This window comes from Kogia breviceps, chromosome 10 (assembly GCF_026419965.1).
Source record: "Kogia breviceps isolate mKogBre1 chromosome 10, mKogBre1 haplotype 1, whole genome shotgun sequence".
Lineage (NCBI taxonomy): Eukaryota > Metazoa > Chordata > Mammalia > Artiodactyla > Physeteridae > Kogia > Kogia breviceps.
The window spans coordinates 8,050,727-8,077,468 of record NC_081319.1 but is presented as its reverse complement, the minus strand read 5'-3'; the positions used below and the strand labels follow the sequence as shown (position 1 = coordinate 8,077,468).

The window sequence follows — 26,742 nt, the reverse complement described above, 5'->3', positions numbered from 1 at the left end:
AGCTTTCTCCGTGTTCCCTCCACCCTCCTATTTTTTTAAAACATTTTATGGGCTTTTTAAAATAATTTTTAATTCAAAGTGTTATAACCCACTACATCACTATTCATTGGGATGCTCAGATTGTCCCCAGATTTGGCCAGGGGGAGTCCTTTCTTACGTCCGTTGATGCGACCTCTAGTGAGCACTTAATTGCTTTCTGGCATGAAAGATGTCCCTGAATCACCTGGTACTTTCCTTGACCTAGACCTGGAATAAAAAACTTCTCTAAGGAGCTTTGTTTGCTTTTTGTAGGGCATGGTATTTAGAAACCAAGATCTAGGTTCTAGGTGTGCTCATTGCTACAGGAGTGTCATAAAGAACATCTAGGCTCTTTCAATGCATAGAGCTAGAATATACATATATTTTTTTTCACAAGTTCACACTGATATTTTTAATTCATGTTTAAGATACAATGTTTTCTTTACCTTCATTTACTTTGTATTTGCATTTCATTTTTCTTACAGTGAAAATCTTGTTCTGAATAATATTTATAATTGATATTTTAATGTATCTGCCTTAGCCTACAGTATACATAAAATAGTTTCAGATTTTTAATAGCAATAGCACCACTAGCAATAAACCTACTACATAAAATTACCATTTATTCGCAGGGCTTTTTTTGTTTGTTTTTTAGGCTCTCAGAATGTATCCCACTAAAGACATGAGCAGAAAACAGAAAGTAGATTAGTGGTTGCCAAGGGATGGGGGCTGGGGTGTAAGGGGTACAGGGAGTGACTACAGAACAAATGGGTACAGGGTTCCTTTTAGGGATGATGATAATTTTCTGAAATTAGATTATGGTGATGATGTACGAATCTATAAATATACTAGAAACTACTAAAATATATACTTTAAAAAATGGATGAGCCTTATGGTATGTAATTCAATAGAGCTGTTAAAAAAATGTATGACCAGAGCACATGTTGAAAAGTTATTCTCTGTATGGTTGTCAGTCTGATATACAGCTTATTTGTTTCTACTTATATTCAATGTCAGGGATTTAATTTTTTTAGAAATCCTTTTTTTGTAAAAAGTATGCAATTTTGAAAATATAAAGCATCCACATGTTCCAGGAGTCATAACCAGATAAAAAGTTGCTTGCAGAGAAGCCCTATTCTTATTCTTCTCTCCCTACACCTTACATTTAACCATTTTCATTAGTCTCTGGTTTGTCCTGCTAATCTTTCTTTCTGCAAAAATAAGCAAATACACATATACAATTTTTTTACGTTCCCTCATTTCTTACATAAAATGGAAGTAGCACACTCTGCTACTACATATACTTGTTTCTTCTCTTAACAGTAAATCCTAGAAGTCCCTCCTTGTCAGTTCATACAGATCTTCCTCATTTTTTTTTTTTAATGGCCACAAACTACTCTATTTCATGGATAGACCGTAATGTAGTCAACCAGTCTCCTATGGATTGACATTCCCATCTTTTGCTGTTACGAATACTGCTGCCACAACAAATAACCTTGTACCTGTGTTTCTTACTCATAGAGGTGTGTCTCTGTGGTAGGTTCCTAGAAGTGGGATTGCTGGGTCAAAGGGCAAACAGACGTGTAATTTCATCAGATAAAGCCAAATTCTCCTCCAGTGGGGCTGCACCATTTTCTCCTCCTACCAGCAACATAGGAGAAGGCTGCTTTTCCATAGCCCTGCCCATGGAATGTCTTTTAAATTTTTGCCAATTGCACAGGGGAAAATATCTCAGGAGAGCAGCACTTTTCAGTTTAATGCGGGTTGCTGAGCTAGTTCACCACCAGGAGTTTCCATAGGGGACGTGAAAGGAAGCAGGCAGCAATGTGACACCTCCCTGAAGGTGCTGAGAGAGGTCTGCTCAGTGGGCTCCTCCTCCTCCCCCTCCCTGAACAGCCCAGAGCAATCTCAGTCTGGCAAGCAATGAAGAGCAGAACTGCAAATTCATACTTGGATCTCTATACTCTGCCTCTGTGGGAAGACAATGTGTGTCACTGCCAGGGCCTCTGCTGGCCCCAACATGCTTTGGTGCAAATTAGAGAAAGACACCCCGCCGCTTCCTGAACCAGGGCTTGTGCCTTCCAGAGCATGAGCCAGAGTTCAGCACACTCCTGTCCTCGTGGCCGGCTACTCTTGTGCAGTGCCCAGCCTGAACAACTGTGTGTGGAGGCCCATGCACTGTGTTCCATAGGTCAACCTCTCAGACGTTCCCATAGGAGGAGATGAAAATGCTTTCCCCACAGGGCTTGAAGGTAAATGTCCCCAGGACTTCATGGCTGCTCTTTACTGGTACTGACCACTTGCCAGATTCTGCTCCCTCAGATCACTGTCTCCGGAAAAGGAGTCATCGGGGACCCACCAGCCTGCACTGAATTGATCTGGTTTTGCCTTACACACACACACACACACACACACACACACACACACACAGGCACTGTGTGTGACTGATTGCTTAGAATGAGTTCCTCTAGGATCACCTTTTTTTTCTCTAAATTAGTTTTTTCTTTAAATTTAACCTTCCGTTTTGAGTCACTTAGTTGTCTGTTGCATCAAATGATTCTTTGGTGTTACAGGTTGCCTCCCGGTGATGCCAGATGGGATCAGTACAGCCCCAGGTGCCAGCTGCTAATGCCTATAAAATACCATCTTCCCCAAAGGAGAATCATTTAAGAGTTCTTTGGACTTCATCTTCAAAAGTAGCCAAAGAATTCAAGTGACAGGCTATCCCAGAAAACCTTTTGCAGTTAGTGAACTTAGGGTATCAGTAAGAACATTCAGAGTACCACACACACAGTTTAGGTGATCTTGGTATAGTGGTAGGACAGCAGTGATTATAAAATGAAAGTAAATAACATGTACGTGTTCTGCTGGGGGACACGAAAGGGAAACAGGTATTCAGCCTAGAAAAACATTTCTCAGTGGATTTCCTATGAAGTCAATGTGTCTTGGGTTTAACTTTGAAACAAATTTAAAATTTTAAAAACTGGAAAAAAAAAGAAAAAAGAAAATGCTTCCCCCACAAGACTTTCTCATGAGGAAGGAAGAGAGAAAACATTAAAAGTATATATATATGTTGCCTATACTGTTATTGCACTTTTCAAGCAAGAAGCACACTGGCACATGTGATCTCTCTTAATCCTCAAAGCAGCACTGCATGGCACCAAGGGAGGTATGGTCCCACCACCACCCCTCTCACCTGCAAGAAAGCTGAGGCCCCAACAAATGAAACAACTTGCTCATGTAGTTAAAAACAGACACCAGCAGCTCCCAGGTCTCGTAATGCCTGGGACATATTCCTTCTTCTACCTGTGGTTTTCAATTCTATCTGCTGCCTGTCTGCCTGCATGCCTATCTATCTATCTATCTATCTATCCAGCTATCATCTTCCTTCCTTCCCTCCCTCTCTCCCTCCTTCCTTTACAGTAGAATCTCAACTTTTTTTTTTTCAAGAAAAAAGTTCCCGTGGATGAGCAAAGCTACCTTAGTTGAATTTAGAGAAAGGTGCAAGCCCTACCTTCTCATCTTCCCTCCTTATCCCAGTAGCAGCCCTTGAAGCCCCTCTGAAGGACCGTAAGAGTTTGAAAACTCTGCGCTGTATTAAGCTGTTCACCTAGTGCACCACATGTTACTCTTGCGGTCTCATGATCCAAAAGCACAAGGATTTTATTTCCTCCATATAAGCTCTCCTTGTTAAGTATGGTTAACTTATTGACACCCCCCCCACACACACACACCATCCATTCCTGCTCTTCCTCCCAGAAGGCACTTCGTCCACAAAAGGAGCCATCCAGACACTCCTCCCTCCTAGCCCAGGCCTTTGGCTCTCTACAAGGGTTGCCAATTTTGGTTCCAGAAATGAATGGAATTCCAGAGTTCAAGATGAGCAGGATGGTGTATGTGAATGATGGCTTCATCCAGGAGGAGAATTAGAGCTTAAAATTCCAGGCCAGTCCAAGAGAAAGCTAGTTCCCACTTCGCTAGCTAGTTTCCCAGGGAGGGAGGCAGAATTATTACCAAACAGCCCCGCCTGCAGCCTGCTCCCAGCCAGGTGGCCCCAGCATTGCCTAAGGGCTGAAGGCAGGCTGCACCCAGGGCAGAGTGAACGCATGGTGTGTGCGTGCGCTCACAGCTCTAGGGGAACGTGCTGCTGGATGGGGGCATGGCGGCAAGCCCGCAGCTGGTCTCTCCAGGGCAGGTCTCTGCGGCCAGGACCCTCCCAGCCCCACCCCGAGGCTCCACAACGTGACAACCCCTCCCTGTCTCTCCCGCTCACACCCCTCTTTCTGGGGTAGGAAACAGATCTGAGAAGGGCCCCATCCAGAGTCTAGAATGTGTCAGATGCTACACGCCATGATTTCAGCCCCAAATCCAAACGCTATGTTGACGTGAGCACAGTGAAAGGACCGTTGACTCCCTTTCCAGCCACCCTTCCACATGAGGAGAGAACACAGGCAGCTCTCTCACCTTTTACATACCAAAAGGACAGGGGATTGGTTTGTGGGGAAAACAGGGAGGCAAAAAACTAGCCTGGGAGACAACAGCAAACCACAGCTCTCTCCACAGCACAGCTGCTGATTACTGCTTTTCCATGATGTTTTCTCCTTCATTTTGCCAGAAGATTACAGGAAGATCTCAAAACTTGAGTGCCGAGTTTGAGATTTATTAACAGCAAAACATAATAATAAAAACCATAATCCCAACTAAAACCCTGGTTGACTCATGTCAGAGGAGAAAGAAAGTGGGTTTAGGAATAATAAGCCAAAAATGGATTTCCAACATGTAGTTTTTCAGAAGCTTAAGGAAAAGAGGTCTGTGCTCCTTTCAACAGCCTTCTGCAAGGAGCGTAGGCAAGAGCTTCGCCCGAAGAGAGAAAAACAAGGGGTCAAGGAGGAAAAGACCCATGTCTGTTTGAACAAGTGGCAAAGGACAGGCACCCTGCAGGAATTAGAGAGTTTAAAATTTTAAAAATAAAAGGAAGAAAGGAAAAACGTACTGGTTTGGAGAGAAAGTTCCATCACAAGTTAGAGCAGGTGGGCCGCGAGGAGTGGGCTCGGGCCGCTCGCTGCCAGGGGCTGAGGAGAACACAGCGGCGAGCCAGCGAGAGGGAAGGTGGTTTCAGGAGAGGCGGGAGGAGGTGCCCCGAGGCTCAGCCAGGTCAGGAACCCAAACCCAGGGCCAGTGGGTGGTGAATGTCAAGAAACAGAAAGTAATGCGTGTGAAATCTGGGTACCAGCCAGCTCAGAGAAGCCAAAAAAGGTTTTTCTAAAAGAGACATCCCAGGAACTATTCTTTTAGAATAAGCCATGCTCCCGTGTAGGCTCGGGTGGAGCCGAAGGACAAAGCCAGCAAGAGAATGAGATTCATCCTGGAATGGGGGTGAAAGGGAGAGGGGCCAACTGCACACACGAGGCAAAGAAAAAGCAGAAAACAATTTTTGCAGTTGAGGTTTGGGTCAGGTGATCTCTTTGCTCCAAGGAGCAGAGAACTCTAATTTGCGCAAATACCCCTCCAAGGCACCTGAGCAAGTAACAGAAGGTGCTGACCTTAGAAATCACGTTCAGGAAGGAAAGAAAGCAGCGCTGCTGGGGTGGGGATTGGGCCTGGCTGCCTGGTACAGCAAGGTGCTTACTTACAAGACACTGGCAAGTAAGAAAACACAAAGGGGAGCGGTCACCGGGCTGGAGGCACCAGGCAGTTTACTCATGACATACAAGGAATTCTCTCTGATGGGATGAGCCTGGGAGGATGGAACCAGCAAAGGGTCCAGACCACGGCTCTGTTCACTTACAATGAACACAGGGCAGCAGGGGTGTTAAGGAATTGGGGGAAATAAAGAAACCAAACCCCGGCTGGACTGTCTGTCGTTGCCAAGAGAAGCTCAGGGAAATGATGAATGACACTTCTATCAGAGATGCTGAGGGGAGGATACCCCTTGCTTTGTGGGCTTTGCACATGCTGTTCCCTTGGCCTGGAATGCCCTTTCCCTGCTTCCCCTGACTCTTACTCTTCAAGCCTCAGTTTAGGCATTTCCTCCTCCAGGAAGCCTTTTGAGTCTTTGCTATTCGTTCCCCTTCCACCCAAGCTGGGCTAGGGGCTCCCATGCTACCCAGCGCTTACTCCATCCTTGCGCTGACCGTGCTGTTTACTAAGCCGGTTCTCTGCTAGCAGTGACTTGTCTGTTGTTCCTACCATGTTGACAGGCCCTAGTCCATTACCCAATGCAGTGCAGGGCTCAATGCAGGCTCGTTGAGTGGATGAATAAATGCGTGAGTAGGAGCTTGGAGCAGGGCAATTCTGGGGCTCCCTGGTTCTAAGTACCCAAGATCCTGGAGTGGACTCCAAACCCTAAGCTCCTCAGGACCCTCCTCACGTGCCGAGAGCCACATCCAGCCCAATCCTGCTCTCCACACCCGGTTCCGAGCCAGAGAGCCTAGCGCTGCAAAGCTCTGTGCTGGGGGCTATGGTGGTGACTGCCGGGGGCTGACCGACTGCTTCCTCTACCCTAGAGCGACATCTCAGGACGGAAGTGGGAGGATAGGGCGACGGTGAGTCTGCTCAGGGGGCAGCCCCTCCAGGGGAAGCCTGGCAATAAGTCGGGAGAATTCTAGGGCTGGAGCCCCAGGGAGAGGCTTACTCAGAGCACAACCAACGAGGACAAACCATACACCTTCCAAGGCTGTTAGGAGGATGACATAGAAGAATGGGTAAGAAAGTGCTTTGTAAATTGGGATGTGATGTATTGCGGGGAAATGGGTTTGGGATCAGGGTCCTCAGAGCAAACTTAGTACCTAACTACTCCGAGAAAAATGTAGTGAATCAGAGCTGAGGAGTAACTACAGAGATGGGGTGCTTCCAAACGCTGTGGAACTAGAGGTGGAGGTATTGCTTAGGATGCCCCACACTGGGTCTTCTTTCCTCCCTGGGACGGGCTTTGTTCAACAACCAGAGAGCGTGATGCTGGAAAACATTTCCTTGAATGGAAATGCACGGACTCTCAGTTTCACTGTAGCAGCAAGATATGTACTAGTATAAAAAGGCAGAGGTTTAAAACGAATTGAGCTCCTCCTGACCCTAGCAAGTCCTTACTTTGCTTGGACACTGCCACTGGCCATCTGTTCCCATCAGGGATCCTGAGGCCAAGGGAGGCTCAACCAAATAAGCCACATTCTGGTGGCCACTTCATTTCTGATAAGCTTTTATACCAAAGTGGGAACTAGGTAACCTCCCCGAGTTGGTGGGGGGGAGTATAGCTTTGCCAAAAACACTGCATTAAAAAGAATTAGGCAATTCTAAGCCACTTCATGTTATCTAGCTTCTTCCAACTTTTCGAAAACACAGCAGCCTTTACAGATTCACACAATAACTCCAAGGCCCTCTTTCCCAGCAACCACTGTAGAGCCCACCAGAGAAAGTCACCCATGTGTGCTGGTAAATGTTCAACAGCTAGCTCTTTGGTGGGGAAAAGAAAAAGATCAAAGGTCTTAGTGTTTGCCAATTTCTGTGGTGTAAATACTCCCACCCTGGCTGATTTCGAGCCACCAAGGTAAAGTTGCTGAAGGTGAAGTTGGGAAGAGATGTTGATACAAGCTGCCCCAGCTCCGCTGGCTCTAAGACATGCGTCAACACCCATCCTGGCTTCCTCTGGACACAAGCTGGAGATGATCACTCCACACCTACCTCTCTCAAAGGAATTTTTGATGTCATTGACTTCAACCTGGGATCCTGGCACTCTGAAGATCCCTTGCTGCTGGAGCCCTAAAAGAAATAAACAAGCAAAAAAAGAAAGAGAAAATGCCTTGAGCTCATCAGACCACTGGGAACACAGAAGACTCTCCCCACTGCTTGCCTCTTTCTCCCGCCATCCTTTGTAACACAGTCATTCCCAGTGACCGTCTCCTGGCAGAAGGCCAAAAGGAGCCTTTGCGATGAACTTCAGCTGGTCCAAACACTCAGTCACACTCTGCTTCATATGTCTAGGGTCTCTTGTTTGGGCTTGAAGGAAACAAGAAGTTTATATCAACACTGGACCGGTGAATGACTTCCACTTGAACCCACAGGTCAGCTCAATCAAATAACTGGGTAGTGAATGCTGCCTAGCGCGTTCATCAGTTGCACTGGTCCCAAGTAGCTTGGCCTGAGTTTACGAATGCCATGGGAGTTCAACAGCCACAGAGATCTTGAATGAGAATGCTCAATGCCATTCCCTCAACCATTCCCTCGCCCATTACAGACGACGTCTTCCTTCAAGAGAATCTAGAGGCTAGAGTGCATGCTGGCTTGGGATCAAGGAGTCTGGGGGACGTTAACTTATTGAAGAAGGACAATCTCATTTTTTGTGTGTTTCTACAAGGCCTTAACAAAGAGGAGACCTTGATACCTGACACAGCAGTAACAACAAAACAGCGACCTATAAGACTGAAGGAATTAGAGGGCCTCCCTCATCTGAAAAGGGAATTAAGACTGGGATCCTTTCCCTGAGATTCAGTTTTCCTATGTGAAACAACTCTCCACTTTATAATTTAGGAAAGTGTTTACCCTTAAAGGCAGGCTTTAGTTAAAGTTTGGTTTGTACATATAGTATGTGCTCAATAAACGTTGTTCACTTCTTTCGTGCTGAGTTTCTACCACCTGTGTCTCTTACCCCATCCTCCTGGCTCATTCCTGTCCAGTTACGCTGGCCTTCTCTCCCATATTGGGCCTTGACACTCGCCATTCTCTCCACCTGGACTGCATGGCTGGCTTCTCCTACTCACATATCACTTCCTCAGAGACGGCTCTCCCTACAACCTTAGCCAAAGCAGGCCTGCCCTCCTCCAGCCATTCTCTACCCCCTTTAATTAGTTCCCTGGCATTATCACTATCTGAAATTATATTATTTGTCTCTCTGCTTGTTCATTCCCTTGCCCTTTTAATTGGTCATGTAAGCTACCTAGGGCCAGCATCCTACTTGTCTGGTTCGTGGCTATGCTGCCATTGGCAAAAACAGTGCCTGCTATGCACTCTGGAAATATATTTTTTGGACACCATGTGGCAAATTCCAGACACTCTAGTTCTTCCATGGAGCTTACCACAGTCTAGCAGGATTAACTGATCGGTTGACCAACCTCATTCAGCGCTCCAAGTGCAGAGCTGTGGGCTCGGGTGGGAGCAAAAAAGGAACTAATACAGTTCTCCCATGTGCCCTCCCTGCTCCTAGGTTCTCCTAGCTCCTGGGTCTTCTCACCACCACCTTCAGTTCCCCCGACACACAAGGCTCAATAGACAACACTCAAGATATCAGCTGTTCTATAGAACGTTTTCCCTCTCAGAAGCACAGCAGCAACAGGAAATTCTTCCCAGACGAATTTGAATCTCATTTCTTATGAGAACAGCCTAGCACCTGTTCTGGAAAGAGCTGAAAACACTGCCCTGAGATCGAGCTTACCATATAAATTGATGTATCTGATGCAGCTCTCGACGACCAGTGGTATAGCTTGTCCTGAATCCTTAAGACAAAAAGTTGTGAGTTGTATTGGATTTGGCAACCACCACAGGAGAGAAGACACTGCAAACACAGATTATGAACTCAAGCCAGAATATTAGTACCGTCAGATTAGTAGGAAAACAAGCAAGGAACCACTAATTCTAAAGTCTCCACAAACAGTGAAAATAGAAAGTCTTCTGTGATTGCAGAAAAGCCATAGCTGTGATCATTTTAAAGAAATGCTCTGTCTTCCTATTCAGCTGGGAAGGAATCAGGGCTCAGGAGGCCTGACAGGCACATGAGGGAAGGGGAGGGAGCCCACCGCCTGGAAGGGCGGGAAGCCGCCCTCGAAGACTTCTCTGCCGCCCACTGCCCTCAGCCCCATCTCAACTCTGTTCTCCCAGCGCTCAGGGCAGGATCAAGGCCTCTGCCTAGTACTGTAGGACCTGCTGCCAGAGTTAAGAAGGACACGCCATGGGGGAAGCAAGGCTGGCCCCAGGGATCCTTTTGAGCTCAGAGGAGGGAAGACCAGTTCTACTCACAATGTAGCAACCTAAATAGCCAGACAGATATTTGTTTACCAGTAAACACATTACAAGGAAAAGTTCTAGAAACAGCTAATGCCAGCCGATGACCACTGAGCGGCAAGCTCAGTCAGAAAGGCTGAATAAGATGCAGTTCTAAATACGTGCATCTGGGGTGTGAATGTATTTTCAATTATATTTTCCTAGACTGGCCCACGGCCACAGAGAGCTGGGCAAGGGATAATTTTCTTTCGGATTCCGTGATTGTTTGACCTCTCTGCTATTTCAGGCCACTTACAGAGCATAAAATTTTCAAAAAACTCTCTTTGAAAAGGGGCCAAATTAAGCACTAGCCTCCTCAGAAGGTGAGGAAGCAATGAGGCATATGTAATACGCTCATGTAAAGGGACAGAGAAAAAAACCATGAATTTGGATGCTTTCGTGGCTCCTCCACACCCCACCTACAAATCCTTTCCTTGATTAACTACCGTCACAGAGAGGATAATAAAGTGGACTCATTGGCAACAGGCAAGGCGGGCCCTGGGCTGCAAGTCAGGGCTAAAGACAGGTTCCATCCAGTTGAATGGGGCTGACGGACCTTTCCAGTAAATACCTGGTTCCTGGTTCGAGCATTTCTTCTTCCTCTGATAACAAAAAATAAACAGGCAGCAGAGCAGAAGAAAAAGAAAAGATTACGCAGAAGTAATAAGACCAGTTAGAGCAAGCAGCTCCTTCAGAGTCCGGGAACGCCGAAATGCGATGGCAGCCAGCGGAGGTCCGGGGAGACGGCAGGCAACCTGTGGGCCCAGTGGAGCTCCGGACCTGCCCGGCCAGCCTTCCAGGGTGGCTGCCTCGGACGCCAGGGGGCAAAGGGGCCTCTTTCAGTCCTTGTCAAAGGGCAGGAACGGTGTGTACTGAACCCTTGCCTCACCCCAAGTCTAGCTTCTCCTCAACACGGGGGCTGGTTATTCACCAACGGTGAAAGCCCACCTGAGACCCCGAAAGGTTAGCACAGCCACCCACAGGAAAGGAGGGACACATGCCCTCGGGTGGCTACTGTGACACTGTCCCTGCAAGTCAGCTCAGGAAACCTGCCTCTTAGCTCTTAGTTAACCAAGACCGTGTCTATCAGGTGCCCTCTGGATAGGACCAAACAGGATTCCATCTGGTTCCAAATGCCACACAGCTGCCCCTGCCTTCCTACCAAACACCTGGGGCAGCTTGTCCCGGGTACCCACTTGGCTTTGCTGTCCTTCCGCCCACGGACCCTCACCCTGGCACTGAAAAAGCCTCAGGGAACCCCAAAGCTGACAAAGCCTGGAGGAGGGAGGGCAGTGGAGTCAGAGAGCCTCCGTGATCTTGCGGGTAGAACCGGGGGCTTTGCTTTCACTGAAGTCGCCCATTTGCAGGGGAGCGCTGCCTCTTCTTTCTTCCCACACACGCAGTGGGTCAGGCTCTGGGGTGCGTGCTGTGTCTCATCCTGACTGCGAAACGGGAGGATGTGTGCCTGCTTGCTGGTGTCACCCGTCCAGCCCCTGGCACCTCAGCAACTAGAATTTTCCTATGTCGACTAAGCCTACCTGAACCTAGGACAGCAGTGCCAGGTGACCAGCCGGGGCCCCACGGGCGCTCTCCGGAAAGCCCAGGCAGCACTAACAGCTAACATTTCCACGGCGTTGACTCTGCGCCAGGCAGAGCTCTAGAACCTGGCAGGTGTTACTCCTCTGATCCTCTCACACACTCAGGAGGTGGGTAATTATCATTCTCTTTGTATTCAAACAACGTAAGGACTCCCCCCGCCCCATCCCGAAGGTAGACCTCCTGGGCCTCAAAATTTATCATAATAAATTGGGTTTCCTTCTGTCCGAGAGAAGGGGGGGTGGGAAAAATCAAGGATTTTGAAAAGAATCCATTCAGGTAAGGTCCTAGAAATTGATAAAAGTAACTCCAACTACATCTATCCGTCATTCTTGGGGATGCTTCCTTGTCCCTCTAAACCCTCATAATCGTGGAGTTTCTGTGATGTTATTTGACTGAAAAGCCTTTCAGAGCTTCAGAATTTCAGAGCTGGGGGTTCTTAGTTCACGCTGAATCTTCTTCCAGATAGCATGGGAATCATAAGAGGAAATTCCATTCCATTCCCAAAGGTGGAAGGACTGGCTGCATCACACCGCCTTTTCATTTTCTGAGAGTTAGCAGTCCTTGAGGCTGGGGTCCCGCTGCAGCGGTCTGTCCCCACAGGGAGCTTAGAGTGGGCGCGCAGAGGAGCTGGCGGAATGGCACCGATGATGAGCGGTTCCAGCACACGTGACTATAAAGCAATGAATTCGCTCAACAAGCCTACTTTTTTCAGTCAAACGGTCCCCTGAGGAGGCTGTGCTCTTATTCCAGCAACATGCTGCTGCCTAGTGCTCCGCGGTGTCCCTCTCTGGGGGCTCTTTTCAGAGCCAGTCCCCTAGCGCCCACTACGAACTATGCCTCTTGCCATATTGTGGCTCCGGTGGCTACAAAGCCGGGCTCTGACTGGCGCTTTTCATCCCAAAGACTGGGGTGTCCGTACTCAGACAAAGTTTTGGCACCGCTGACAAAGGTCCTGCTGCAGGCTCTCGGAAGACTGAGCAGTGGCTGTATATTTAGAATAAGGATGTGGCTTCCTGCCGACTACCTCCGAGGGGCAGACACTCCCGCGGTCGACGCGTGGCACTCGATCCTCATGCATTTGATGTAGGAACTCTCCATTCAGAGGCTGTTTCACTAAACGGAACACCTAACTTGCAAATGCCATCAGGTAAGAGCTCCTTCCAAGCGTCCCGACAGAGCACCCGTTTCCAAAGAGCTGAGCGTATTCTGAAAGGTGTCTGTGTCTCTGAGCCTTTGCTCATCCCGTTCCTCCTCTCAGGGGCTCCGCCGTCCTCCCCTCTGCTGTGTTCCAACCCGTCCTTCACAGCCGCCCGGGCCCCAGTGATTACACTTCTTCCTGCTCTGAGCTCTCACAGAACCTATTGAAGTGGGGAATCAGTCACCAGGTGCGCTTCCTGAATCATCTTCTGCGTTCAGCTTCCTGTCAAAAACCTCCTGAGCAACATGATAAGCTCCTTGAGGGCAGAGCGAGTAGCAAGTGGGCCTCAGTCCCCTCTCAGCTCTGGAGTATGGCTTTTTTGAGAAGAAAGCCTTGTTGGAGTGAGAAGGGAGGATGAAGAAAGGGCTCTTGAGACAGCCCCTCTTCCCATGACCTTCTGGATGGCAAACTGCTCACTCGGGGTCACCTCCAAACAGCACCCCTTCCCTGATGCACGCAGTAGCACCCCTTCTTTTGGGGTCCTCCACACCTCCCTCCTCTGAGGCATCCTAGAGCAGCTGCTGCTGTTTCCCACCCCCGGGCAGTCCCAACTTGTGCTCTCCTTTTCCCCTTTCCCTTCCCCCACTGTCCCCCAGAACTCAGCGTACAGGAGGCAGAGGGACCTAGGCTGGTCCTGCCTACCCCCTCCCATGCCTGAGGCCGAGCCTCCCTGCCCGGCAAGTCCTGTGCATGCCCTATATGAGGACAGAGGATAGAGAGCCAGAGCAGGGGCGGCCTCAGCACTCCGAGAGTGTCGGCAGGGCCCGAGAACCTTTACTTTTCTCCTCTTATTTTCTGCAAAGGGTCTTCGTTAGATGGGGGCAGGCTTCCAATAACTGTCAGGGACCTTCCGCTGTTCCCCTAAGTAATGTTCAGAATGCGTCTCCCCTTCCTCAAGTATGTACCCCACGTGCTGCCCTTTTCAACTCCATCACCATCTTAACTTGCCTTGAGCTGTTCTATCTGGGATGGCTTGATCCTGCGCCCTTTGCAGCCAAGGAGCAAGAAGAGAAACTCACTGAGGTGAAAAGCTTTCCTTTTCGTTTAAGGTATAAAGGATTAACCTGGAATTCTAAAGGGACTAACTACCTCAGCTCTTTTCTCTTCTCCCAAACTGCCTAACGAGAAACAAAACTAGGTGGAAGGGTTGTCCCTCCTACAAACTGTATGTGTTGTGTTCCTTTGCTGGTATATTCTCAACTTTAAAAAAATCACTTGTATAAAAACAGTTACTCACAGGGCTTTTGTATTGTTTCCAACCTGTCTCCTCTTGGGAGACGTGAGTGTGACTCAAGGCGAGGGGGTTTCTCTAACTGTCCCTCAGGCTGGTCAGGGCTGCAGTTCCAGAAGCAGTGACGTGGGGCTGGCAGGGACCACTGTCCGGCATGGATTCAGTGCCACCTGGATTTTACTGGGTCCCAGAACGATTGCAACCCTCCCCCAGGGCTGAGAATCAAGGGAAAGCACTTAGGAGCAACTGGTCAGAGGCAAAAGCAGCTCTGATTAGAAGCCCTCACTGCAGCTAAGAGCAGGCTGCCGGGAGGACCAGCTTGCCGCAAGGCCTGGCTGAGGGCCCGGATTGAAAATTCCAGTCCGTCAGTCGTTGGTACGTCGGTAGGTTGGGGCAGGGCTGTTGGCCGGGGAAGGAGGTGGAGAAAGGCTGCCATTACATTGGGTGCATTCGCGGACTCCGTGGCTCCCCAGCAAGTACCTTAATGAACGCTTCCATACAGCCGTTAAATAGTTTATGACTACACACTGAGAGAGGCCTAGGTCTCCTCATTTTCTGTGGTTTAGGGGGAAGACAGGGGGGCCTAGGGGAAAACGGAACAAAACAAATCAAGAAAGCAACCAAGGTAAACATACAACTGGGAAAGACGCTCTTATGACCCGCGACTGGAGGAGAACACAAAATGCAAATGGAATGCCTGAACCCCCAGCGCATTGGTGTCCAATGCTCCATCTGAAGGCCTCTGGATGTTTAAGCGGGTCTTAATTTACCCACGGTGTCAGGCAGGAGTAACACAAATGTATTCTGAATCACAGGAGGGCACAGCACGTGTCCAGGAAACCATTGAAACTCCAATGAGGGCTGTCATCCCGCAAAGCTGACCAGATGGAGGGGGAATCAGGGGAGAGATGTAATTTGTAGCCCAAGAAAGCAAGAGACTTTCAAAGGTGATCGGAAGGGTTAATTTTCATTATTTCGGCTTAAATGCATCACCAAGTCTCAACTCCCACCATACCAGGGCACTGATCTTCCTAATGCCTCCTGGCATTTCCAATGCACTTGACTAATCTTTATTCCGTTGATCTAAGAGCCAGGCAATTATTGTTCTTATTTTAGAGATGAAGAAACTGATGCCAGGAGGGAGGCTGCAGCTTCTTTGGGGTCTCCAGGGGCCCCAGGATGATGATTATCTCCTGTCCTTTAGTCAAGTACACTTTCAGCTACAATGTTTTCAAATCCATTATCGCACTTAACCTCAGCTCAACCCTGCACGTGTGGTCCCATTTTACAGAGGCCTAAACCGAGGCCCAGAGCAGGGAGGTGGCAGAGCTAGGCCCCAAACCCAGGCCTCTTTGGCTCCAATCCCAAGAATTTTACCAAAGGGTCTGTCAGGGAGCCTTAGGGCACTTTCTCATTTCCAGCCAAAGACTCATCCATCCCATTAACCCTTGCCAACGGAGGACCCGTGGGGTCAGGTTGAAAGTGTCTTGCTTGACTTTAGGCTCTCCATTCCCTGTGCTCCATCTCGGCCACAGGGAGGGGCGATCATACCACAGTTCACCAGCGACAGCAAAACAGCCACAAACACTGGACCAGTTTCCAGAGTTGCTCACATGCATATACCTGTGTTGGCTTATTTGCTCATCTTTCATCACCCAAGTTGGCCTGACTCACTGCTGCCAGCCTTCTAGGGCAAAGGGCTTTCTAAGGTTAGGAGGAGGGTCCCTAACCAAGAGACACAGTTCATTTTCATTTTCAACTGGCTTCGTTCATAATTTGAGGGGTACCAAGTGGGGACCAAGCGTGACACAGATAATGTCCACGCGTGATGAGCACAGACCTCAGCCCACCAGCCTTGCCTGACTTCTGCGAATGGGCAAGAAATCGTGTGTGCCGTGGAGCCAGTCAAGGAGATAAGACTCATGCTGCCTCGCTCACTGGCCTTGCGGTGCCTGTCTCCCTCAGCACACCCGCCATCTAGGGAACTCGGATCAACTTCTAGGTGTCTGAATACTGAGCAAATGCTGCTAGCTCCAGGACATGCATGGGCAAAGACACAGTGGAATCCAAATCTCATGCCACCCAAACACTGGAACTAAAATAACAGCACAGACCAAAATTTTGCAAAGAAACAACAGGCAAGATTATTTTGAGCTCATCTTGGATCTACGTCAATTTGGTTAGCTAAGTCCATGTCATTTCTATTTCGTAAGTTACTTATTTTTTGAGGATGTGGGTATGTGAGAGTGATATTTCTTACAACAGATCTGCTTTTGAATTTCCAAATGCCAAAAGAGAGTGCCAAAAATGTGACAGGGCCATAGGTTTTACGTATCATAACTGGAGGGTAGCAGCTGCACCACCTTGTTTCCATGGTGATTTGGGTTTCTGTTTTGGGACGTTCTCACATCATTTCCTTATCTCACACTGCATGATACCCTCACGACAACCCTGTGAGATAGGCAAGAACTATTAAACCTACTTTAAACATAAGGCAAACGAGCCCATGAGAGATTAAGAAACTTGCCCAAGGTCACGGGAATAGAATTCAGCTCTTCCTACTCCAGGTTCCAGTGTGATTATGGAAATTGGGAAATTGATTTTATCACAGAACATTCAGCAATAGCATTAAATCATCTATTAAACTCTCGTGGTCAGCAAGAGTACAGACTCTTAAGGCAGGTGTTGGACACCCAATACCAAAAATATCTAGGGTGCCTTTAAAATTTATTTCCTAAAATAAGTCCTAAGGATTTTTTTTCCTTTAAGTTACATAATTTCTGCCCAATCCAGAAAGCAAAGGACTGTTAGAACCGCATCAGGATTTCCTTCTTTTGTGTGGTGCTCTGTGCAGTGAGCAGAATCTCTGACAAGGAAACGTAGCTATCCCAACTTTGCATGACATCAAATTGATACCGACTTACTGAAGTGCTGGGTGGGGCACAAAGTGGGGAGCAGGGGGGCAGCTCAGCCAAGGAAAGTGGGGCAGCCTAAGCCTTCCATCTCTTCTGCTGCTCAGTTGCAGAGCAAAAGGAAAGAGAGAGAGAGAGAGAGAGAGGAGAGAGAGAGAGAGAGAGAGAGAGAGAGAGGCAGGGAAAACAGGAACAGAAAGCCACGGAGAGGAAGAAAGAGAAACCAGAGACCAATGTCCCCTTTCTGCCTTTCAACCAAGATAAAAATTAACACGCGTTAGTAACACAGGAATTGGCCTCAAAATTATTCTGTGACCAGAAAGATGGTTATTTCCCTAGACGACCCAACAGACGTGGGTGTCAACATCCAAAATGGCGGCAATATTGTAGTTCAATGGTGGTCAGACTCTTGGAAGCTGTGCATGGGTGTGCATGGGGCTGCAACTGTTTGGACAAGAAATCTCGAGTGATTTCACTGCTAATCCAGACTTGGAGCGAGTCAACCTAGGTTAGGGAAGCCAGTCAATGGTTTGAATAACCTTATCAAACCTTACATTTGCATCTGGCTTTGCCATTCATTTACCATACGTCTTTCAAGTGCATTATTGCATCTGGTCAGCCTAATTACAGGGTTATTATGAATTGGGGTTATTCTAAGATAACGTTCTAAAATATGAGAAAAAATATGCAATGTGTTGCAACCCATGTGCAAAAATTGGTCTGTCTATACAAGGCCAGCAACAACTTGGCTGAGGGGACCTGTTCAAATAATCACCCAAAACAACACTGACCCTGGACAGGAAACTATGGCAGATAAAGAGGGCCACAGTATAAAAATAGCTCACCCAGGGCATTTAAGATGAATTTTAAAAACACTTCCAAGTTAGCAGTGCTCTCCACAATAAGTTAAAAATGATTTTTGGAAGTAAGAGGAAGCTTTGACTTTACTAAGAGTTGCCTTTGACCTTGGCCAAGGGCCAAAGTGCAGATGGCTGGACTTGCAGCTTAGTTCTGTGTATCTAAGTGGGAGGCCTGTAATCCGAGCTTGGATTTCCCAGGCCCTAGGTCAAAGAGGGTGTGGAAGACAGCATCTCAGAGGGCTTTATTTTTTAAAAAAACAAAAAACAGAAAACCTCTCAACTGTTCTCTAAGGAAGGCCCCGGGACCTCGCTGAGGGTTTGATTACAGACCTCTCCTACAATCTGCTGGAATCATCTTCTCCCACAGGAGTTCTAGGAATTAGGAGGAAGTGAGGGATGGCTCAGTTCATCCCCCCATCTGTTTCACTATTTGCAGACTCTGGTGTAGAATGTGGCTTCTGTTGTTTGGGGACTATGACAACACTCTTGCAATAAGTAAGTAAGTAAATAAATACATGGGAGTTTGTTTCTAAAAGGTTCTTAGAAAGTAACCCTGCACAGCTGCCGAGCCATGTGCTGGGAGGGCCTCGCCTGGTATCATGAATCTTCCCAAAGTCCGGGGGCTGCCGGGGCCTAAAGGGACAGCTGCACAGGCCAAGCTTCGGGAGAGCCCTCAGTCTTCCCCTACCCCGGGCCAGCGAACTGAAAACCCAAGAGCTTTCCAAGCCTTTTCCCAGCCAACTCCCTTCCAGATGAGGCGGGAGTTAAGGGTTCATCCTTCCTGTTGCCAAGTAGGACAGCTTTCCAGGATTCTGGGCCACTGGGAAGAACTTGTGGGGAAAGGATGTCTTTGGGTCACTGGGCCCAGAATGAGCCAGAAGTAGCTCTCAATGGCCACGTGATGGAAAAGTGCAGGCCTCTGGGCCACCAGCTCAATTCAGCTTGGGCAGCGGGACAGGCACTGCTGGGAACATGGAAGTGGATGGGCTCTAAGGCACCCGGGCAGCGACAGGGCTGCTTATGGACCTCAACTCTCCGCAGGTAGAGGAAAGGTCCAGTCCTGACGCCAGCCTCTCAGCTATCAGCTGCTGAGTGAAAGTGTTCACTGGTTCTGGTCTGCTCAGGGAAAAGCCCAGAGGATAATGTTGAGCGAGCTGGAGAGAAAGCAGAAGCTGCCCATTATTACTTCCCCCACCAGGGCCTCCGCCATCAGGCTATCCCAGCACTGCGAGGTCCGAAGCCAGGGCGGGCAGCAGCGGGCGTCTGCGCGGGCTCGTGTGGATATGCGCATGCGTATGCCCGGTGGTATGCGGTTCCAGCCCAACCCGGAGCCTTGGCAAACTGGGACCCCGGGCTGGGCCCCACGCCTCGGCGGTTTGCTCAGCAGCCATAGAACGGATGGGGAGACAGGTGGGCAGCTACCCCACAGCCTCTGGCTTCTCCTGGTTGCCCTCGGCCACTCTGCAATATCTATTACCTTCTAGTCCTCCCACCAGATGGATAGCAACGAGGGACGACACCCACTTCCCACAGCAGCTCTGAAAGGCTCCCTCCCCGTCACCAATCTAATGCTGGAACCAGCAGAGCAGCCAAAAGACCTTTGCCTTCCCTCTCAGCACAGCCACACCCCCGTGGGGACACTGGCGAGGCGCTGTCCCCTCTAAGCCTCCTCGCTGCCCTGAGCTCCAGCACTGTCTCGCCACCTCCCCGCCTGTCCTGCCTCTGCCACCTCCTCCCACTGCACTCAGGCAGCAGGTGAAGGAAACAAGATGCACCGCTCTTACCTGGTTGTACCGCATTCCGCTCTCTCCCCTGGAAAGAAAAGTGTACATTGATTTAATTGTTGGTTTTGTTTTCGTTTTTGTTGGTTTATTTTTGAAAGGAGGACATTCATCTTTTTCTGAAAACAAGAAACAACTAACACCTTAACTTAATTATTTGTGAAATGGGAAATCTTATTATGCCTAAGGTATGTTCTGTTGCAGAGAACTGAGTCTTATGAAATCCTCAGTGCCTCCTATTCGTAGGGCCATGTTCACATATATTTCATTTGTTATTGTTCCGACACAGTTTTTTTTCCAGCGATTCTCAAACTACAACATGCTGACCAGTGGCATCAGAATCTTCTGGAACTCTTGTCAAAAATGCAGATTTGGGGGGCTCTTTCCTGGATAAGGACCCAGGAATCTGCATTTTGACAAGTACTCCCAGTACTCTCTTCTATGCATACCCCAGCTTGAGAGCTCATGCACTGCTTTATGTCCACAAAGGTTTACTGAGCACCTGTCATGCCTGGCACTGAAGGAAGGGTATCAGCCATAAGACACCTTCTGTCGTTACTCAACCCCGCCAAGAGCCCACCCTCAGCCCTCGTGCCTTCATCCTCAGCTGAAGACCTTCTCGCTTCCTTGACTGGAAAACAAAATCAATAAGACAGGGCCTCTGGGTACCACCATGAGACGTACCCACCTACCTGCGCCTGCCCACTGCCCCGCTACCTCTTTTCCCGGTGCTCTGGAAGAAGCATCCTGCTTCTGCTAAAACCCAGACCCCGTGCTGCAGGTCCCATGCCCTCGGCCCTTTTCAGGGGCTTTGCTTCTGCAAGTGTCTCCCCTCTCTCTAGCATCGCCAGTCTCCTCTCTTCTGGATCATTTCCGTCAGCGTATCAACACGTACACTGGATACATCCAACCTGCCTTTTAAGCCTCCCCTTGACCCCGTTTCTCCTCTAACTCAGTCTCCGTTTCTCAGCTCTCCTTTCCAGCAAAACTTCCTGAAGGAGCTCGGTTTGGGGTCCCTGTCGCTTCCTCCTCTTGCCTTAACTGCAGCTGGCTTTTGTCCTCACCGCTCCCCGGAGACGGCTCTGTGCGGCTGAACCCACTGTCTCCTCTGCTCTTACCTGTCTCCTCAGCACTCAGCACCGCCTACCTCAGTTAATCACTCCCTTCTTCTTATAAAGCTTTTTCCTCTTGATTTTCATGACTCTGTACACTTTCCAGGTGTCCTTCCCGCCCTACAGGCTGTTCCTCGGTTTCGCTTGTTGTCTCCTCATCTGTCCAAACTCTAACCTCTAAGTATTGGAATGCCCCCAGGATGCAAACTGGGTCTCCTCCACCCTCTCTAGGTGATCTCAAATGCTTGCTGAGACTCCCTAACTTTATCTCCAGATCTTACATTTCCCTGGAATTCCAGTCTCAGAGCCACTGCCCTCGTTTTAAATTATTGAGTTATAATTTACACATCATAAAATTCACACATTTAAAATGTATAATTCAGTGATTTTTTTCGTAAATGTTCAAAGTTGTGCAACCCTCACCACAACTCAATTTTAGAACATTTCCATCACATTGAAAAGATCCCTTGTGTCGATTTATAGTCACTTCCTCTTCCCGTCTCCAGCCTGTGGCAACCACTCATCTGCTCGCTGTCTCTATAGATTTGCTTATTCTGGATATTTCATAAAAATAGGATCATACAATATGTGGTCTTTTGCATTTGGCTTCTTTCACTGAGCATAATGCTTTTGAGGTTCATCCACAGCGTGATTCAGTACTTCATTATTTTTATGGTGCAGTAGAGAACCTCTAAGCCAGTGCTGTCCCATGGAAATATAATGCAAGCCACAATTTCTAGTAGCCACATATAAAAAGTAAAGAGAAGCATGAAAGATTAATTTTAATGATACACTGTATTTAATCTATCAAAAATATCATTTCAATATGTATCAATATAAACATTAATAAGATATATTAGTAACTCTGAACGCTGGTGCTCGTTTTACACAACTCAACTCAGACTGGCCACGACTCAAGTGTCCAATAGCCGCATGTGGCTTGTGGCCACCATGCTGGACAGCACAGCTCCACACCCTAGAGTCCCATCTAGCTTTCACATGAAGGGACTTTATTAAAAAAAAAAAAAAGAACTGAGCATTTATGTTTCTGTATTGTTTCAGAAAACAAGGCTGAATGGGGAGAAAAATGAGGGTAGGAAGAGAGTTAGAGACGTCTGAGAATAAAACTTGGAGCGAATCGGCACACAGTTTCTTAATTCCTGACCAAAGCCGCAAAAGCAGTTACAAGAGTGACTGCAATTGGCTGAACTGAAGCCCAAGCAGGAAAGGAGAAAAGTTAGGCAAGACAGGAAAATTTGCTCTGCTTGATTTGATTGTGTGCCTGGGGTCTGGGGCAAAGTCCTACCAGACATCAATTTGAGTTAAATTTTCACATAGATCTAAGACCCTGACTTGAAGCTGACGGCAGCCCGAGCGCTCATGAAAGCGTCAGCCCGCAGCCTGGGTTGGCTGTAAAGCACATCATTTCCCTTAAGGCTGTAGTCAGCTGTGCAACTCCGACTGACAAAGGGGACCTAGGAAGAGGTTCCTGCTCTACCTCCTCTTGGTTCCAGAGTTGCCCACTCCCCTACATCCTCGCCGTGGTCCAGGCACAGTGCCCTTCTTTTAGTCCTACCTCACCACATCCCTTCCTGCCTTCACACAGGCTGTACCCTCTGCCCCAACACTCTCTCCCCAGTTTTTCACGTGGCTGACGCCTTCCCATCCTTCAGTCTCAGCTTAAACATCACCTCCCCTCGGAGGCCTCTCTCATCACCCAAGCTAAAGCAGGTGCCCCAATGCTCCCCAACCCCGTACACAACTATTCTCTATCTCAGCCCCAGTTTTCTATTCGAGGACACTCACAGTTATCATTCTTTACTTAATGGTTTGTTTCCTGTTTGAGGTCTCTCTTCCCCACGAGGGCAGGAACCTTGTTCGTCTTGTATATACTGTGTCCTCATGGATGGATGGACAGATGAACGGATGGCCGGAGGGGGGAGGAGAAAGGAGTAGGTAGGAATCAAAGGATCTGGGTGCTGGAGTGGAATGTGTCAGAACACACTCAAGACAGACCTTCCTCTGGCAACGAATCGAATTTATTCTCCTTCAGCTTTGACTCACATTCCAGATCTCAAGAACCTCTTTACCAGAAACAACTTTTGGAATATGGTGTTTCAACTTCTAACAAATAACAGAAATCAAAAATGTTCTGCCCTTTACCACCTGAGACCTCTTGGGGTTTAAAAAATATATTTTATAGGTGGTGGCTCAGTCATTTTCTAGAAGGTCAGACTGTCTGGTCCCGGTGGACGTTTTGCTCTGTACTGGGCTATTAAATCTTGGTCTGAAAAGGTTGTCTCATCCCTTTTATAGACAATGCACCATTCATTCACCCTAGAGGGGCTATAGAGTAAATTGAAAACCCACCCATATCTTAAATGTAAACCCTGAAGCTTACTGACTACCCAGGGCAATAAAGAGGTCAGAAATCTAAGACTCAGAGATGATAAACTAAGAATCCTCCGGCCAATAAAACGACATAGCAACAGCCAAGGGCACATAAGGGTGTGTGCTCTTGTTCCCAAGATGTGGCAGTGACATTTGTGACAAGGAATGACAATTTGCAGGGCACCGACAAGCATTTTGACTTGTGTGCCATGTTCAAAAATTCACTTCTAAGTGAGGGTGACCCAAAAGACCTAGTTTCCTCCAACTTGTGGTTTCTTTGAGGTGTGCTGTCAAAAGAGTACTTGAGAGAAACTGAGGCACTAGACATGATATTTCATTTCATTTTTTTAAAAAAAGCTTTGTATCTTTTTAGTAAAAATATTCCACTTGCCCCCATATTTCTCACCTGTTTTCAAAATGACCAAATTATCCCCCCAATAAAAAATAATAGCTCTCAGATGACCCAAAAAGGCCACTGAGGCAGGTGTCACCCTACCCTAGTCCCACTCTTAGAAGAGCTTTCTACTGAATGGAAGAGTTAACGTGTCCAAGTGAAGGGGAATCATCTGAAGATGCTCAGAAGGGTGAATTAGAAGATTCTGAGCTTTCTTTGGCCCACTCAATTTTTTCATGCCCCACCTTTGCCCAACGGGCAAGATCTTTATCAAACTAAGTCAGCGCAAATTCTTCCCTTTCCCCTAATGCCCTTAGAATCCACATATACCTTTATTGTGCAGCGGAGGCACAAAAATGACTGAAGATTTGGTTTCAGCTTCAGTTTTTTCACTAATTCAGTAATTTACTAACTTCAGTTAATAATAATGTATCAATATTCATTAATGGTGACAAATATACCATATTTGTGTAAAATGAAGATGTTAATAATAGAGGAAATTGGATGTGGAGTATGTGGGAACTGTACTATCTTATCTTTGCAACTTTTCTATAAATATAAAACTATTCTAAAACAAAAAGTTTATTAAAATTTAAAAAACTATGGAGAACAGTATGGAGGTTGCTTAAAAAACTAAAAATAGAACTACCAAATGACCCAGCAATCCCACTACTGGGCATATACCCTGAGAAAACCATAATTCAAAAAGAGTCATGTACCTCAATGTTCACTGCAGCTCTATTTACAACAGCCAGGACATGGAAGTAACCTAAGGTCCATCGACAGATGAATGGATAAAGAAGATGTGGCACATATATACAATGGAATATTACTCAGCCATAAAAAGAAGCGAAATGGAGTTATTTGTAGTGAGGTGGATGGACCTTGAGTCTGTCATACAGAATGAAGTAAGTCAGAAAGAGAAAAACAAATACCATATGCTGACACATATATATACAGAATCTAAAAAAAAGATGGTTCCGATGAACCTAGAGGCAGAACAGGAATAAAGACACAGACGTAGAGAATGGACTTTAGGATACGGGGAGGGGGAAGGGTAAGCTGGGATGAAGTGAGAGAGTGGCAGGGACATATATACACTACCAAATGTACAATAGATAGCTAGTGGGAAGCAGCCGCGTAGCACAGGGAGATCAGCTCGGTGCTCTGTAACCACCTAGAGGGGTGAGATAAGGAGGGTGGGAGGGAGATGCAAGAGGGAGGGGATATGGGGATATACGTATGCATATAGCTGATTCACTTTGTTATACAGTAGAAACTAACACAACTAACACAAGCAATTATACTCCAATAAAGATGTTAAAAAAAAAAAAAAAAAACTTCCCCAGAATTGACCAGTCTAACAAGACCCATCCCAGTTATCAAAAGAAGCACAGTGGGCTTTCCTCACTGTTGGCTTGTGAGAAAACAGGACTATGGAAATTCTTCTGGATGGCTCTTTCTTAGCCTCCATTATACTTCTGAAGCTGCATTTTCAGTTTTTTGTTGCTCTTCAGCTCAAAAGTCAGAAGAAGGACTCATAAATCACGTCTCAAAGCAAGGCGCAGCTGAAGGCTAAATAAACTTGGAAGACCAAATGGGTCAGGAGTTACGCCAACCAAAATTATTATTATTATTTCATTAAGGCCATTCAGGCAAGGGCAGGAATAGAAGGTTGCATGTGAGAGCACTCACGGGGGAGCTGGGGAGAAGCACTTCCTCATCTGGGATCTTATTTTTAAAAAGAACAGCTTGTTTTCTAAATCCAGGGCATCTGATTTCAAAAGTACAAGTAGCCAGCAACTCACATGGACCCACCTTTTGCTACGACTCATGAGCAGCAGCCCCCAATCCCATGACCATGAAAACTGATTCTGCGAGCCGTGGAAGCTGCCCCCATCACACACACACTCAAGCTCCTCTCTAGGACTTTCTGTCTCTCCCCTTTCCCTCTGTTCTTGCTGTTCTTGTTCCTCTGTGTTACCCACAATCCTCTATGGCCCCACTCGCCTGGTCCAATACTGAAACGTCAGGTTGGGCTGAATGTAGAGGGGCGGGACGGGGGAAATGAAGAAAAAGCTCATTGCAACTCCTTCTCCCCCACTCTTCCTCTCCATCAATGAGTTTTGACAAATGTAAACACCCATGTCTAACCACCACCCAAAGCAGGATATAGAACATTTCCATCACCTCCAAGAGCTCCCCAGCTCTCACCAGCTAGAACACACAAAACTAGTCTATGGCAATAGAAATCAGATCGGTGGTGCCTTGAGGTGGAGGATGGGGGCAGCTGACTGCAAAGAGGCACAAGCAAACGTCCGGGTGGTGGTGACAGGTGGATGTGTGTGTTTATCAAAACTGATTTCTACACATAAAACGGGTGCATTTTATGGTATATCTATTATATGTCAACAAAGTTGATTGAAAAGAATCCATTGGTATTAGTTTTAAAGTCCTGGCTATTCCTTCAAGCCCTAGTTATTCATCTTCCTTGAAGCCTTTCCAGCTCTCCTGGGCCCACAGCGAAACCTCCCTCTCTGGACTCACAACCCTGAGTCTGTACTGTTCACCTGGCAATTCAGTCAGCATTTCTGTACGATAGTGTTATCGCTATTCAATTTTTTATGAATTCATGTGTTGTCTCCCAGCTAGAATGTAAGTGCCTTAGGGTTGGGAAATGGTTTCATTTTTCACCAGTTCTTCTAAAGCATGGGGCTCACAAACGCCAAGCACCTGCAGGGTCTGGCAGCCCCCTTGATAGCTGCTGAGTGGACAGGAATTAGGGACTTATTCAGCCAGGACACAGCCACTAGAATGTGCACCCACCGGGAGAAGAGAGCGAGCCAGGGAAGGCAAGGACGTGCTGCAGACAGCGAACTCCCACCGGCAGTGACCACCAGCCCCACAGCCCAGCACAACTCTCGTCCCGTCACACTCCTTCCCCAGAACACTCCTGGGAGCTCTCTAGGCTGCTTCAAGCTGTCATCTCGGGATCTACTGGCATCATCATCTTAGACATTCCCTTCATCTCTCTTGTACTGGCCCCCTGTTTCCCAGACCCCACGTTTTCTTTCCTTTCAGTGGAGCACATGCTTCAGCCAACAGCCCTCTCTAAACAGAACACGAGACTATCTCTGAGGTTGCCCAGCAGCTTCCGAAGCCCCGGGTCAGCTCCTCCCCTCAAAGCTGAGCCTCATACCCAGCTCCAGGGCCACCA

The 26,742-nt window shown here is 47.6% G+C and overlaps 1 protein-coding gene across 3 annotated transcripts in view; it reads right to left on the bottom strand.

Moving 5' to 3' along the window:
* Window positions 1-26,742, bottom strand: part of SRGAP3 (SLIT-ROBO Rho GTPase activating protein 3) — a 258,672-nt gene that overhangs the window by 40,525 nt on the left and 191,405 nt on the right. Inside the window, exons 11-15 of one of the 3 annotated variants that reach the window (XM_067043563.1) lie at window positions 19,632-19,659; window positions 17,000-17,086; window positions 10,619-10,649; window positions 9,443-9,503; window positions 7,696-7,773 (exon numbers count right to left, since the gene is read on the bottom strand). In XM_067043563.1, the coding sequence (XP_066899664.1) occupies window positions 7,696-7,773; window positions 9,443-9,503; window positions 10,619-10,649; window positions 17,000-17,086; window positions 19,632-19,659 (285 nt within the window). Of the gene's footprint in view, window positions 1-7,695; window positions 7,774-9,442; window positions 9,504-10,618; window positions 10,650-14,555; window positions 14,659-16,999; window positions 17,087-19,631; window positions 19,660-26,742 lie in introns of all 3 variants that reach the window. The other 2 variants (XM_059077757.2, XM_067043564.1) reach the window with 2 other exon arrangements.